The sequence below is a fragment of the Gallus gallus genome, chromosome 1, assembly GCF_016699485.2.
Source record: "Gallus gallus isolate bGalGal1 chromosome 1, bGalGal1.mat.broiler.GRCg7b, whole genome shotgun sequence".
NCBI classification, from domain to species: domain Eukaryota; kingdom Metazoa; phylum Chordata; class Aves; order Galliformes; family Phasianidae; genus Gallus; species Gallus gallus.
Genome location: NC_052532.1, coordinates 50,692,569 through 50,708,735, shown reverse-complemented (window position 1 = coordinate 50,708,735; position 16,167 = coordinate 50,692,569). Strand labels below are relative to the sequence as shown.

The following is a 16,167-nucleotide window of genomic DNA, read 5'->3' as shown; positions in this document are numbered from 1 at the left end:
TGTGTTACTGCCCACAGGAGGGTTGGAAAGGCCTTGGGCTAACTCGGTGGGAGATGAACAGGCTGCCCAGGGAGGTGGTGCAGTCACCGTCCCTGGAGGTGTTCCAGAGCTGTGTGGATGTGGCACTGAGGACGTGGTCAGTGGGCATGGTGGGGATGGGATGGGCTGGCAGTTGAACCAGGTGATCTCAGAGGTATTTTCCAACCTTATTATTCTGTGATTGTATTCCATGATTCTGCAGACTCCAGGCTGATACACACAGAGGAGGCTTGCGATGGCCACACACTGGCAGCACAGATGAGAGCTGGCCGCTTGGGCTGGCTTATAGAATCATAACATAGAATCAGTGCTAAGAACCAATCTCAACACGGGGCCATAGGATTTCATTGGATCCCTCAAGTCTCTGCCCCGCTTCCCTCCCTGCCGTGGCCAAAGGGTGCTCCTTTCCCTCAGAAGCCTCAAGATAAGTCACAGAAACACCTCAATTCCCCCTAAAATAGATGTGGGGAGATGGAAATTTAAAAATATTTCGCTTTGGCGGACCCAGAGAACCACGCGGTGCCCTCCAGATCCAATACGTTGCAAACTATAGCACTGAAGACCCCCGGCCTTGAAGGGCACCAGCCACGCACTACATCACCCCAACGACGCGGAGGGGCGGGGCCAACGGAGCCACCCGTGCGCGCTCCCGCGCCCGCCGCCTCCTCATTGGGCGGGGTGACGGGAAGGGGGCGTGGCCAACTCCTCCCCGCGCGTGGGCGGGGCAACCGCCGGAAGCGGCCGTTGGCTGCAAGCGTTGCTCTCTGCGTGAGGGGAAAGGGGCGGGGCTGTGAGGAGCGGCCGCTCTGCCCGGCAGATTTGTCTGCTCTGGAGGGAGAAGGGCGGGCTGGAAGGAGGAGGTCGCTGCTGCTGCAAGATGGCGGCGCAGAGGAGGAGTCTGCTGCAGAGTGTGAGTGGCGCCGTTCCCCCCCCCTCCCCGCTCGCGCACCCCCTTAGGTGTGTGCGAGGATGGACCCGCGCCTCCTCCTCGCCCTCCTGCCCGGGAAGGGGGAGCTGCCCGCCGTGAGGGGAGGTGGGTGTCCTCCGCCCCGTGCTGCCCCAGGGCCGGCCCGCAGCCCTGTGTGGGGCTTTGGGGCCCTGCCTGAGGGGTGAGGGTCAGCTGTTGTGGGCGGGCCCGTGTGGGCACAGGGACCCTCCGTCGGTGTTGGCAGCCCCCAGGCCCCGTTTTCTGAGCGGGTGTCCTCCAGATGTGAGGGTCCCATCCACCAAACTCACAGTTAGTGCTGTGCGGTGTGTCAGACTCGGGTGAGAGTCTCAGTTCTGGTTTCTTGTTAGAAAGAGCCGGAGGTGCAGCCAGAGCTCAGCTTCAAAGGGAAAGCATGGGGTAAGTGATGGAGCTCTGCAGCAGGGAACGTGAAGTTCTCTGGAAGGTGTACTGCCCTGTTAGCAGAGAGGATGGGAATGAACCTGTAGCTCATCCTGAAGCAGCATTCTCACCTCAGGGTTTACGTGGCCTCTTTCTGTCTCCCAGGAACAGCAGCCCAGCTGGACAGATGACTTACCGTCCTGCCATCTCTCGGGGGTGGGCTCAGCTCCAAACCGTTCCTACAGTGCTGACGGCAAGGGTACAGAGGGTCACCCCTTGGAAGATAACTGGTTGAAATTCAGGTAGGTTGACTGTGCTTGGGTCACAGTCTCCTTTTCCTGCCTCTGTCTGCAGGTGATATTTAGCTTTTCACAGAGGGCTCGGAGCATACAGGATTCTGGGGAAACTTGTTATGTGTGTCTTTGCATCGCAGACGTCTGACTTCTTTTGCCTTCTCCGATAGGAGTGAGAACAACTGCTACCTCTATGGTGTCTTCAATGGCTATGATGGCAACCGAGTCACCAACTTTGTGGGCCAGAGGCTGTCTGCAGAATTGCTGCTGGGCCAGCTGCACGCAGATCACAGTGATGCTGATGTGCGCCGAGTTCTGCTGCAGGTAAAGCAGCTTTGACTGGGAACAGCTCCTACTTCTCACACTACCCACCTCCTCTTTTTGCCACTGGGGAGCAGCATCTGGTTTCTGAGGGGGTTGAAACATCTGCCAGTGGTTGTGATTGCACTCATCCTGAGCAGCTGCAGTGCATTGTTTCACTCCCACCTCGCACCCGTCTGTCCCCCTGGCTGTCAGTGTGCTGCTGACAGCTCTCCAGGAATCTGCAGCCAGCCTTCACTGGACATGTAGGAGCAAGTCAGCCTGAGAAGGAGATGACAATGAGTGAAAGGGAGAAATTAAGGCGTGGGGGGATGCATGTGCAAGTTCACTCTCTTGAGTGATGGATGAGTGTTTTTACAGTCAACATACAAAATCAGATAGGTCTCTGACATTGCCGTGTTTGTAATTTGTGTGTTTTGTCTCCTGTTTTGAGTACTAGCAGATTGCTTTCACAAGCTGTTAACTAGCTGCACTAAAATAATTGTGTTTCAGTATGATGCTGTGATCCTTTAATATCTGTATGAACTATGATTGACTGCTCATATAGACTAGTCTTAGGAGGTGGGGATGGGTAGCTTCAAAGTTCTCTAAGTACTGGATAAGGGCTCAGTTTCTCTTATGGTCTTTTTTAGGCATTTGATGTGGTAGAAAGAAGTTTCTTGGAGTCTATTGATGATGCTTTGGCAGAGAAGGCCAGCCTGCAGTCCCAGCTGCCAGAGGTAATGTAGCCTTAAGAACTGGGCTACTGGTCAGTGTTGTCCAAAGGAGGTTGTAATCGAAGTCTGTGTCCCTGTAGTTCCCATCTGGGAACTACTGTGAAATGAAGCAAGTGTTATGGTCTGTTCTGCAGAGTTCCCACTGGTACTATTATCAGACCTATCGTGATTTTTTTTTGTAAAGAACTGAAGGTGCTCAACCCTGTACTAATGGCTCTTCCGGGACAAAAACATATGATGTGGATGGTAGGCAAGGCCTCAGATTTGCATGGCACTTGGGCAGATGGTGAATTCTAGTCTTTAGGTGGATTGGAGTGTCATCTCCAGAATCTTATCAAACCCATATGGTTTGTTGGGATTGAACAAATAATTGTATGACTTGTGCATCTTGGCCTCGAGGCAAGACTGTCAAAATGAGTCCTATCTCTTTATACACGCGTTGACGCTAGCTGTGGTTTCAGTGTTGTGGACTGAGTGTTTAAGCCTCCCCCATAATCTTGGATTCCAGGGTGTTCCTCACCACCAGCTGCCTCCTCAATACCAGAAGATCGTGGAGAGATTGAAAGTTGTAGAGCAGGAGATCTCTGGAGGAGCCATGGCCATTGTGGCTGTTGTTCTCAACAATAAGCTCTATATCGCCAATGTTGGTGAGTTTTTCTTTGTTAGCATGCCAGTTCAGGTGTTTGTGAGGATGGCTGCAGTTTTAGGAAGCAGAAGCAATTTGAATGTTGGGGACGGTTTCTCTGGTCGAGGAGTGATTTGCTGGTTACTTGTAGGACTTACAAATCAGTCCGAGTCATTATCTCTGCAGATATTGGCTGATACAATGTTTATGACCAAAGAAGAGGGGAAAGTGGGTTGAGAGGTAGTGGAGGTTCACTTGGGGAGTGGAGATCTGTCTTTTGAGGTACTGGCTCAAGCCTGAGTGAAGAGCTGCCTAACAGGCCTAGTATGCTGTAAGCAAGTCTACTTCTAGGAGGTTATGAAGAGAGAGTACATGAGCTTTTCTCTTCTTTTCTGTCCTTATTCCCCTCTCCTGTTCCTTTTCCATTCGGATATGTTCTTCCCCTTAATGGCAGAGCTATCTGGTGCCTCATCTCACTACTCCCGCTGCAGGTACCAATCGTGCACTATTGTGTAAGTCCACAGTGGATGGGCTGCAGGTGACTCAGCTAAACGTGGACCACACGACAGAGAACGAGGATGAACTTTTTCGCTTCTCTCAGCTGGGTGAGTGTTCAGTTTCATGTTCCTACCTGAGAGCGTCTCATGTCTCATTTTATCTGGGGCACCAGAAATGACTTAAGGCCCTGGAAACAATAAGTGACAACAAAAAGAAGCTCTCTGTGGGCTGTGGTTTCAAATAACGAGTTCTTTTTCTGCATACCTAGCCGCTCTGAAGCTACAGGGTAAGTTCAGTTTGCTGAACCAACAGAAAACAGTCCTTTTCTTCTTCCTTTTTTGTTCGTTTTGAGAGTTAGTTTTGTGTCCCACTGCCAAGCTGTCATTGATTTGCCCTGCAGCTGTGTGATTGCTGGAGTGGATGGGAAGGCAGGAACAGAAGTATGCAGCCAGAGGGCAGAAGTGGGGTGGGCAGAGTGTGACTGCCCCTTTGGAGGCAAACCACAGTTAGGCTGGGTTAAGTTCTGCGTGATGCCACACCCTGAGGATGGTGGGTTTTGATTTGCCTATGTACAAGCTGCTGCAAAACAGCAAGTACACTTCAGACAGAGGCAGACCAAACTCTGGCATTTAGTGCTCTTACATCAGTTACTATTGAACTCTGCCTATACCGACATCATGCTTCAGGCGATTTCCCTTTTCCTTTACAACGTTTGACATGGTTTTTTTTCCTTTGTCTGGAACTAGGCCAGACCACTTGTGTGGCTGTTAACACCAAACTCTTCATACGGAGATACTTACATTCTGTGCCTTTACTCTGGTATATACAATTTGGCATTCTTCGTTAGGTTCACCTGATCAATGTTCTTATCTGGTGAGGCTGTCATTGTGATAACTTTTCTGCTGCTAGGTCTTGTTTTATTATGTTTCTCTTCCATCTTTTGTTTCTTATTCCTGCAGTAGTGTTGTATGCTCTGAATCAGAGGACTGACCACAGGAATCCAGGGAAAAAGAGCCTCTGACTGCCTTTCTACTGCCTAAAACACTAGGTTCAATTTAGCTGTGGTCTGTAGTGGGACAGGACTCTGCTAGGTGTGCTGACCTTCTTCATCTGGTGCAGCAGTGGTTCTCCTACTGGCAATCCTAATGGAAGGGAGGGCCTGTGGAGCAAGCTAGTGTGTACAGGCTGTTCTGGGGACCCACCTGAGGTGGTTGTATGCCCAAGTTGAAGCACAGTGCTAAGAAGTCACAGGGATGGTATTTGTCATGCTATTTGTTTCACCTGTCCTGGAGGAAGGGAGAGAGAGGTCTTAAACCTGCTTGGCTCTTCACCCTGCTCATTTCAGCTTGTTCAGTGCTCCTGGACCATCACTGTGATTTAGACAGAAGTTCTCTGGTGTGCTTGAAGCCTCCTTGTGTTTGTGTCTGTCATTAGCTTGTATCCCCCTGCCAGGAGCAGGCAAATGAGCCAGGCCGTGTTGATGAGTCAGCTTTGGTCTGCAGCAGATGGCAGAGTTGTATCTTACTGCTGGGGGTAGGTGTGGAGCCATCTGTGTGGTGAGGCTTGGTTTGACTCAGAGGGAGAGTTTCAGTTGGACCTCTGCCTTCACCTTGTACCGAGGACAGTCATCCCTAGATAAAAATCTCAAAATAACACTTTCTGCCCGTTAGCTCTGCATTTAACCAGGAAGGGGGGGATTGCCAGAACAGACCAGGTAAGTGGCTCATCTGCTCTGAGTCCTGCCTCAAATAATAGCCCCTCGCAGATGGTCCCTATTAGGACCTTCATCAGGATAAGATTCCTCTGTAGCCCTTGACAGGTTTGAGTTATCCACTTAAACTTAATTAAACTAAATACCTGCTTGCTCACTGTCCTTGTTTTAGGAGTAGCAAGCACCAGTCTGAGCACCTGAATAAATTCAGTGCCTCTTGTTGATTTCCTAAGTTAGCATATTAGTTAAATTGTCATACGGAATTTAGGAACAGGGATCAATAATCATGGGAAGAAAAAGCAGAATCCTTCACGTATGTTTTCCCTCTTCTTGCTTTCCTGCTCCCCTCACGTGTTCCAGAGCTGACAGGAACAGATGTTCCACTGCCTTTCAGTGAATGCCTGTGCTCCCAAGCCTGCTGCCACCAGTGGCTTTGCACCAAGACGTGGACTGTGTCTCAGGGCCAGCCATTGCGTTCAGAGTGTGAATGCTGGGCTGTGTGCATCTTGCTCCTTCTCTCTCACTCCCAAATTACAGCTAATGAGAATGTGTCCTTTGGAAACAGAGCAAACTGCTCTTCCTTTCCTTCCTGTGAGGAAGGATGATTCTTTGGCTTCTTGTTTTGTCCTACTGTAACTGTTCTTTCTAGCTGTGGATATTTTGTTTCTCCTTCCTGACAGTGTGACAGCAGTAAGTCCTTTGAGTTTCCCAAACTCTCTTACTTCTTGTTTTTCAATCTGGCAGGCTTGGATGCAGGGAAGATAAAACAAGTGGGCACTATCCGTGGGCAGGAAAGCACTCGGCGCATTGGAGACTACAAAGTCAAATATGGCTATACTGATATTGAACTGCTCAGGTCAGAAAAATTCAACTTTGTGGTTTCAATCCCTTCTCTTTGTGACCCTTCCTTCTCACTCACTGTGACACCACTGGTTGTTAAAAACACTGTCTCTTTCCAGCGCTGCTAAATCTAAGCCTATTATAGCAGAGCCTGAAATCCATGGAGGGCACTCACTGGATGGAGTGACTGGCTTCTTGGTGCTTATGTCTGAAGGGCTTTACAAAGCTCTGGAGGCAGCTCATGGGCCTGGGCAGGCCAACCAGGTGAGCGCTTACATGGGAGTTGTTCTCTCAGCCACTGACTTGTTTCAGGGGTGTTGGCTGCTCTCATATGGGCCATCCTCCACATCTGTCATATGAGTGCTACCTGAACTGGATGCCTGTGCCACCTCATTCCAGTTAGTAATAATGTGAGAGCTGGCTTGCCAAGCCAGTTTATCCAGGCACCTTCCCCTCCTTTTAGGAGAAGCCTGTTAAAGAGGATGGGATGATTCTAGGTGAAAAGCACATATCAGCAAGTGAGACTGGCAAGAACTGTAGCTAGATAAATTGCAGTAAAACTTAGCTCGTGTGACTTGAAAAGGTTTCCTCCAGAATCCTTTAAACACTGTTCCATTTATTCCCTCCTCTGCATAGGAAATTGCAGCCATGATAGCCACAGAGTTTGCCAAGCAGACATCGCTGGATGCTGTGGCCCAGGCTGTAGTGGACCGGGTTAAACGGATCCACTGTGACACTTTTGCCAGTGGTGGGGAACGGTCCAAGTTCTGTCCCCGCCATGAAGACATGACCCTGCTTGTGAGGAATTTTGGCTATCCCTTGGGTGAAATGAGTCAGCCCACGCTAACACCAACACAAGGTATGCTGCAGAGAGAAGGAAACGGAATAGAGGGTGGAAGATAAGAGCCCTTGATCTGGCATTGACCTCATGTTGGGAAAGTAGGTACTTCAGTGTGGAGGGAATTTTGTTATTAAAGGGATTATTGGCTTCTGAGACCTAGAGTCCTTAACAACTTGATGATGCACTACTGCATCTAAGAAAGGAAACTTAATATAAATTCTTTCCTTGGGATTCTTTGACCTTTCTTTGATGCTCTGCACCCCTTGTCACTCATGTCTCACCTGCACATATAATTCTGTTTTCTTCCTTCTCAGGGGGCCGTGTCTACCCAGTCTCTGTGCCATATTCCAGCTCCCAAAGCACGAGCAAAACGAGCGTCACGCTGTCTCTTGTCATGCCTTCCCAAGGCCAGATGGTCAATGGTGCTCACAGCAGCTCAACTCTGGATGAAGCCACCCCCACCCTCACTAAGTAAATATGCTGCTCTCTTGATACCCGCAGTCCCGTGCAGCTCACACTGTGTGAAGTGGTTGAAAAGCAGAGACACACCTGTCACTCATTCCCTTATCTGCAGCATGGCCCTCCTGACTGCAGTATTGACAGCCAGCGTAAGTTGTTAGCTGGAAAGCGATATGTGAGGAGTGGGAATGAGCAAAGCAAGCAGCTCTGAAGCCAGCTCTGGGAATGTGCCTTGTGAGAAGCATCTGCTGCTGTCACCAGAGGACGCTCTGGCAGTCCAAAGCAGCTCTTTGAATGTTGGATGCTGTGCATAGAGGGAGAGTGGGTGCCCTTTGTTTTAATAATGAACAGAGGCTGCTGAAGAGGAGGTGTTGCACAGGTTGGCTTGCTCAGAGGAAAGAAATTAGGGTAGAAGAAGGGATAAAGGTTAGACCCGGGTCCTGTGTGAATCTGCTGTGCAGGATCCTACTAGTGGCTCTGATTTCAGTTCAGCCTTTGGCACAGGGTGCAGTGTGTACATGCTGTAGAGCGAAGAAGCTCTATGCTTATTGTGTTCTAGTAGCTCCAGAAACAATGAGGCTGACAAACCAGAGCTGCTTTGGCTGTACTGCAGGTCACGCAAGTATAGCTTTTCTGCTGCCAGACTCTTCCCGTAAAGCTCATACTGTTTGGGTATGAGGAGGCCAGCAGACTGTGTCCCTCTTTTTTTTTATTTTTCTTTGCTACCTCTCCTTTGTTTCTCAGATGTCTGGTTGTACTTAAAGCTGTCCAGTTAAAGGTGAGGCAGTTATCTTTGGCAGTCATCAGTAGCGTGCTGTTCTCAACACACCTAATGCTGTGAAAGAGCAAGGATCCGTAACTTCTTTTACCTGATAGCTTAATCCTTAAAGAAGCTGGCACTTGTTCTGGTGCCTTGTGCGAGGTTGTGGATGTGGAAAAATAAAGCTGCTTTTGTTCTCTCTTTCTCCCTCTCTCCCCAGCCAAAGCCCCACTGTGACTCTCCAGTCCACTAACACTCACACACAGAGTAGCAGCTCAAGTTCAGATGGGGGTCTCTTCCGCTCCCGCCCTACCCACTCGCTCCAGCCTGATGAAGACGGACGCGTAGAGCCCTATGTGGACTTTGCAGAGTTTTACCGGCTTTGGAACATGGACCATGGTGAGCAGGGAGCACTGACTGTGTCCTAATGTGGAAATGTGCCTCTTCCACCCACCCGGTGCTCGGCCGTGTGAGAAAAGACTGAGGAGGGAGCAAGAGCGCTCCGGCTCAATTCTGTGTTCTGCCAAGAGTTAACTCCTATCCGGGATGTGCTGAACGCTGGGCTGGGCAGCGTCTGCTGCGCTCTTGTCATACGTGTTGCCTGTGCAACGCGCCTAATCCTGACCGACCTCTTTCCCTTGGAAGCCCAGTGAACAAGGGAAGGGGTCTTGAATGCAACCCTCGCTGCAGGTTTTTACAAATAAAGTTGCAGAGAGGGCTCCCTCCTGGATAATGCAAGAGTAGAGGCCTGTACAAAGGCTGTGTGTGCGTGTGTAGGTGTACGTGTGTGCCTGCGTGTGTGTGTGCTGTCAAAATGTTTCCACAATTCATAATGCTGTGATTCCAGTGTTCAACTCCATAGAAGATACCTCTATTTTGCAGAATAAATAACTTATAGCTACACTCATTGGCATCTGTGTGGCTTGCTCTCTTCCTTAAATCAAAAGCGTGTGGGTGTGACAGCTCTTCCCACTGAAAAACTTCAGCCCACAGGACTGCAACTTGCAGCAAGCAGGTTTCTCTTATAGAAGCGTCCTGAGCCCCTGCGTGTGGATTCACAGCCTCTGTAGCCCTTGTCCTGTGCTTACTGGCAACTTTGGCACCAGTACTAAAACGTAAATCCAGATTTTGTAGAGGGTGGAGTATAATGCATTTTTCTTGACAGGCTTTTGTTAACACCCAGAAGGAAGTTGGGTGTTGATGAACTTAAAGCTATAGCTATGTTGCAGTGCAGCTGTGTTACGGGTGCTGGCATTCATCATCGCGTCAAAGCAGAAGTGGGCAGCAAGGAGAGGAGGTGTGCAGTTGAGCATTAGCCTGGAGGGGCTGGCGAAGATGTCAGAATCGCAGCAACTTTCCCCTTCAGTTCAGGCTTCTGACAGCAGGCGGCAAGCGTGTTTCTTCCCTGCATGCTGCAGCCTTCTCCCTGCAGCCTGCCTGCCTGCCTTGCTGGGGAAAGGTGTAGGCAACGCGGCGAGACCTTTGGAGTGACTGTAAGAGAAGAAGGGAAGGAACAGAGCATTGCTGCAGTGGAAGCTGGCACGCAGCGAACTCTGGTGTGTGCAGGTTTGAGGCACTTGTGGCATGCCAGCTTTGAAGAGGTGGAGGCAGATTTCTCCCTTCCCATAAATCAAATAGCACGGAGCACCCTGAGGCAAGATCAGAGTTTACTGAGAAATACGTGGCAGGATCGAACAGTGAGAAGTGCTTGCTTGCTTCCTGGGAAGGCACAGGAGGAATCCCTTGCACACCCGTGACTGGCTCTCTGCCATCACCTTCCCAGGCCCTACCCACGTCCTCCGGGCTTTCCTGGGAACTGAGCTGGGCTGCCTGCAGATGCTCTTGTTCCTCTGCCACTGAGATTGCCCAGTCCAGCCAGCAGCCCATCCCCACTGTGCCCACTGACCATGTCCTCAGTGCCACATCCACACGGCTCTGGAACACCTCCAGGGATGGTGACTCCACCACCTCCCTGGGCAGCCTGTGCCACTGCAGCATTGTTCTTCCTGAAAAGAAGTTGATCCTATTTTCCAACCTGAAAAGGATGGTGCCATCCTGATGCAGACTAAAATGGAATTGAAGATATTTTATCCTATTTTGTGTTCCCCAACCTGGCGTGGATTTCGAGAGCTGTATAAACAAGTCTTTCTTGCTTATTCCCCTATCCCATCCATCTATGGTATTTGCTAACTTACACCGAGAACGCTCCCAATGGGAATTACTCCAGCATGCGGATGCTCCGGACCAAGTTATGAATTGCCAAGCACCCTTATATAAAGCAGATCACACAAAACAAACTTCTCCTTCAACACGGCTCCTGGTTTGCTAAGTACAAAGAAATGAAGAGAGTAGGAGCATGCAGAGCTGTACGGCCACTGGAAGAAGAAGAGGAAAATAGGTTTTCTGTGCATGCGATGTACCATGGCTTAGGAGTCCAGGTCAAAGAAACAGTGTGTATGGGGGAAAGCGTCTCGGAAGCAGATGTCGGGATTTAATGTTGTCCTCAGGGAGCTGTGCAACGACAGTGGAAAAAAAACCCCGCTCAAGCCAATGGGGTCTGTTTGTTCCTTCCACAGACGTTCTGAAGAAGGGCGTCAGAGGAACCCAGCGCAGCTCATTGCTGGAGGAACTCTCTCCAGCGAAGAGCATCTCCGGCATCCTGAAATGTCAGCGCTGCTAATGCGAGTTGTAAATAAACCGCTGGGGTTGGGTGAGGTATTTTAAATCCTACAGCTCTCTCTGTAAGCACAGGAATGCTGTTTGGAGTATTCTGGCTAAAATTCAAGACGAATGCTTATATTCTGCCAACTCCAATCCCCTCCCGGAGTTTCAAGTGGATGCGATATTTATCTCTGCTTCCCGTCTTAACCATTGTGTGTTGTTGCTGGAGGTTGCTAAACAACTGCCGTCTCATCGGTGGCTGCATAAAGCCATCCCCACGTGCATCCGAACCGTAAAGCTGTTTGGAGTCCTTGCAAAAGAACCCCAAGGTACGTGTAAGCTGTTAATATTTATTATGTGGAGCTGCGAACGCAACCGAAGATGGAGGGATTAGAGCAACCGAGTTCAGGCTGCCGAGCAGAATGGAAGAGAAAGCAGATGCCCGGGAGGAATCAGCACGATGGATCGGCACGCAGGATTAGCCGCCAGCAGAGCGTGGAAAGCAAAGGGCTGCGCAGCCCTCGGAGAGCAACAGGGCAGGCAGTGCGGGTGCAGCATCTCTACTCCCTGCTTCCCCCACCGGCTGCAGGAGTCTGCATGAGGATTTGGCCGTAAGAGGCGGCTTGGACGTGGTGTTTGCAGGGGGTGCAGGAGATGACTTGGGCTTCTGGTCCCATCCTCCTCTCCTGTTTTGACTCTCCTAACCTGCTTTCTGCCTTGTCTCCCAAGAACAGCATGACCTAGAAATTCGGCGTTTCTTCTGAGCAGAGAGCTTTTCTGAGCCTTGCAAAAACTGCGTGGTGGTGGGGAGCAGCACCAGCCCCTTTCTGCAGAGCAAATCAGCTGCCTTGCTTTCAGCCGTGAGAGCCAGGATGCCCCAAGCATGCTGCAGGGGAAGTGCACCCTGCTGGGTAAGACAGTCTGGAGTCGCCAAGCACCTTCCAGTTGTTGAGCAGCAAACAGCCATCAAAGCTGGGACATGAGGTAGTGGCCTCAAGTTGTACCAGGGGAGATTCAGGTTGGATACTAGGGAAAACTTCTCAGAAAGAGCAATGCTGCAGTGGCACAGGCTGCCCAGGGAGGTGGTGCAGTCACTGTCCCTGGAGGTGTTCCAGAGCCGTGTGGATGTGGCACTGAGGGACGTGGTCAGTGGGCATGGTGGGGATGGGCTGGAGGTTGGACTGGGTGATCTTAGAGCTCTTTTCCAACCATGATGATTCTCTGAAAGTACCTGGGGTTGTTACTGTGGCTGGTTCCCAGCCATCCAACACCAGGACCCTAGAGGTGGCCGGGCATTTCCCAACCCACAGCATGAAGCTACAGCAGGAGCTGGTGGCACTGGCCAATGCAGGGCTGTTTTCAAAGCAGTGGGATCAAAGCCGAGCTGTTAGTGGTTTCATGCATCAGCGGCTTGGAAAGTCCCTCACTTCAGCCAACAGCAGCTGGCCACAGAAACAAAGCAGGTAATGGCTCTCCATCGTGCTCTTCCCCTATCCTCTTCAATGCCTAAATCCTCTTCTGTGCTCAGAGAAATGGCAGAAAACAGGCAAATCTATCAGTGCTTGGGTGTTGGAACAGACTGCCCGTGGAAGTGATGGAGTCACCGTCCCTGGAGTTGTTCCAGAGCCATGTGGATGTGGCACTGAGGGACATGGTCGGTGGGGATGGGCTGGCTGTTGGACCAGGTGATCAACCCTGTCCATGGCAGGGAGTTGGAAATGGATGATCTCTGAGGTCCCTTCCAACCTAAGGCATTCTAAGATTCTATGATCTTGGAGGTCTTTTCAGACCACAATAATTCTGTGATTCTGTGATCTACTGAGAACCCCTCAATCGCCTGAAATTCTAGTGCCAGATCTGCACTCCCTCATGGCTCCTGGTGCTAGCTCTCAGCTGCTGCAGAGTGAGATCTCCAAAATAGCTACACGAGGGGCTGCTCGGAGATCTGAAGCCTTGAAACAACAACAGGAAAAAAAAAGAAAAGAAAGCTGCATGGGAAATGGAAAAGGTGAGGAGAAAAAAAAGCAACGGGCAGTCAATAAAAGCTTTCAGGGAAGAGATAAGAGCAACAAAACAGAGAACGTCTTACTGCTAGCTAAAGGTGTGATGGGAATGAAAAGAGCTTCTGCAAATGTCTGGAGGGGAAAAGAAATTAGAAGAGAAGTGTATCCATTAGTAAATGAGTGTGCGAGTGTATTATTCATGGCTGCAAATATCCGAGCTGCAAAAGTGTGACATTTTTATTTCGATCTGCCTTTAGTGGTGAATTTAAGGATTTGGGATAGCGAGGATGTAATTAAGGGCTAATAGAGCAGCTTTCAGCTGCACCCGTGCTGCAAACGAGGACGGCAGCAGGCTCCCTGCTGGGACCTGGGTGAGGCTGCTGCCTGCCTGCAGCTCCAGTCAGCGATGAGCAGAGCAAAGCACGGTGCAATGTTCAGCAGTGTTGCTCAGATGTTACCCGCTGGTGCCCTTCACTGGGGGACGTGGGCAGGTCCTGCGGCCATCAGGCATCAAGGGACCCTCACTGTCACCCCTACGGAGCCCAACCTGCAGCCAGTTGCTGACATCGCCCGCTAATTGCTGTGCTTGGCACCTCCCCTTGGCATCTGGTGGGCAGGCGGCCAAGCGCGCGAGCAAGTGCGCAGTGCTGGGAGATGCGCTGTCGTGCTAATGGCCCTACACCGAGCTGTAAGGAGGCTGGGGACCTGCAGCTCTCCAAGCAGGAGGAGCGGCGTGCTTTCCTCTAATTAGAGCCACTTCTCTACCCAGGCAGCACGTGGGGCTGCGGTTCCTGCAGAAGGAAGTGTTGCTCAGCTCCATGTCTGCTGAGGAAGGCAAATGGTGCGACCCCACCGGCGCACGTCAAGGGATGAGAAGAGGGGTATGCTGTGACAATCTGTGTTTTGAGGTGGCTGGTGCACGCGTGGCAGCTTCGATGGGATATTTCAGCAGAGAGAATAACTATTTCAGCATCTCTGAATAGAAGTTGCTGGAGAGGCAACCCGCCATGATAAATGGCTGAGTGTTGTTTAGGGTGCGGGGCCTAAGAAAGTGCCAGAGAATTAAGTATCTATCCAGGCCTTGACGTCCTTATTGAGCATCTCAGCCCGCTTGGTGTCATCTGCACACTGCTGAGGGTGCACTCAATCCTGCTGTCACTGAGGAAGATATCAAAGAGCACCCAGTGCAGACCCATGAGGGACACCTCCAGCAGACACCTGGGGACCAGAGGGAAAGGTCTATCTGAGGGGTAGGTGGGTGAAGGAAGGAGGCAGCCGTAAATCCACACCACCACCACCACTGCAGGTCTCACCAATTCTGTTAAGCCCTGATACTTACTCACTGATTCGTGAGGCCTTGATTACAGATCGGCTGGGATGACATTTGTTTTAGATTACACCCAGCGAAGATCTCGTGCCTGTGAGCAGGCTGTGCTGTGTATCACTCCCAGGTGTTCAAACACCATGAATCAGATCCCTTAATATTCTCATCTCTGGCTTAAAATAAAGAGAAAACAACATCAGCTCCTTTCTGTTTGTGTTCCATCCCCTCCATTTGCAGCCCTGGAGGTGCCTCGGGGGCCTCTCCAGGCGTCTCCCCGCTGCCCCCAACACCTGAAGCAACCCGAAAAGCAATGTGGGTAGCAGAGGGGGGGCTGCACATTGCCTCCCCGCTCACGCTGACGTGTGAGGCCTCACCATCAGGCCCCAGCTTGTTCCGTCCTTGAGGCATCTGTGGTATTTCAGACCCACGCTCGTCCCCACCAAAGCAGCAGCCACCAAAACCCTTTTCTAACCGGAGCCCCACCACCTCCCTTCACCCACAAGGATAGCTCGCCACAGGAAAAACAGGTTTAAATGAGCAAAAAAAAAAAAAAAGAAAAAGAAAGAAAAAAAGAAAAAAGGAAAATAAAAGAGCATTCAGAAAGGAAATAGTTCTGCAAATTAAGACCCGAAGAATCCCAGAGGTATGTGATGCTTGAGTGGCTGGATGAGATGCCAGGCGAAGCGTTCGGAGCCACTTATTTATTTAAATTGGCGTGGGGACAGTGCTCAAATGTGCGCCTGCAGCCGTGCACCAGACCTCCTAGAGGTCCTACAGTACTGGTTTGGGGGGAGCTCTCCCACATCCCCCATCTGAGGTCCCACTAGCCCCCCTCCTGCCGCTCAGGCACCACAGCACAAAGCTGTCCGATGCTTGGAAGCAGCAGGAAATGGGGATCGTTTTGGTGGATCCACGTAGGACCTCAGCAGCAGGAAATGGGGATCAGTCGCATGAAGTTTGGTGGGTCCGTGTTGGACCAGAGCACCTCACTTTTGGCAGGCAGCTCAGGATGCATGGAGCAGCTCATGGGCGATGCAGCCCATTGGGTCTGACCACTGAGCAATAACGGGAAGCAATAATTTTCTCTCGCCATCTGTTGAGCTGGGCTGCCCTTCGTAGGTTTGTAGCTTCAAGGTGGAAGTGAAGGTGAGCTAAACCCCAACCTGGCTTTGTTTAACCAGTTACACTCCTCTCCCTGCTGATATTATGCCCTGTTTTCCAGACCAGCACCAGGCATTTTGCATGGACACGTTCCCAATGGCCTCCCAGGCAAAGAGCTGTGATAAAAACTCAACCTGTCCTGTTGTAGGGCGCTCCCTCCCTGCCTCGATATGAGCAGAGCATAGCGTTTTTTGGGGATATTTACAGCGGCGCCCGTGTTGCGCGGCTCACCAAATGAAAAGGAAAACCCCACAATTAAAATGCAGCTAAAGAAAACACGCGAAACCCGAGATGTGGAACAAATCCCAGCTTGAATCATCTGGCTCCAAGACCTGCGTGGAGCCCATTGAGCTTGAGCTAATGTCTATTCACAACATGCAAGGAGCAAAGACAAATAGGAACGGCTGGGAGCTAAAGTTCTATCTGGAGACAACACCAGCCCCTCTTCTGCTCCAGCACCCTTTGGGACACAGGAGGCTCCGTCCCCTTTTTGCTGCCTTGCACTATGGGGCACGCATAACTGCTGGAGCCTCTTTGCAAGGCTCTGCTCCCACCAGTTCCCAGCCCCAGGCTGCCTGGCCACTACTG

At 50.9% G+C, this 16,167-nt stretch overlaps 1 protein-coding gene across 1 annotated transcript; it reads left to right on the top strand.

Moving 5' to 3' along the window:
* Positions 1-905: 905 nt before the first annotated feature.
* TAB1 (TGF-beta activated kinase 1 (MAP3K7) binding protein 1) lies at positions 906-9,333 on the top strand. Its single transcript, NM_001006240.3, has 11 exons — positions 906-949; positions 1,532-1,668; positions 1,830-1,983; positions 2,613-2,699; positions 3,205-3,343; positions 3,813-3,926; positions 6,275-6,386; positions 6,490-6,634; positions 7,007-7,229; positions 7,526-7,682; positions 8,651-9,333. The coding sequence occupies exons 1-11, from the start codon at positions 917-919 to the stop codon at positions 8,856-8,858; spliced, it is 1,509 nt and encodes a 502-aa protein (NP_001006240.2). The 5' UTR covers positions 906-916; the 3' UTR covers positions 8,859-9,333.
* Positions 9,334-16,167: the final 6,834 nt, after the last annotated feature.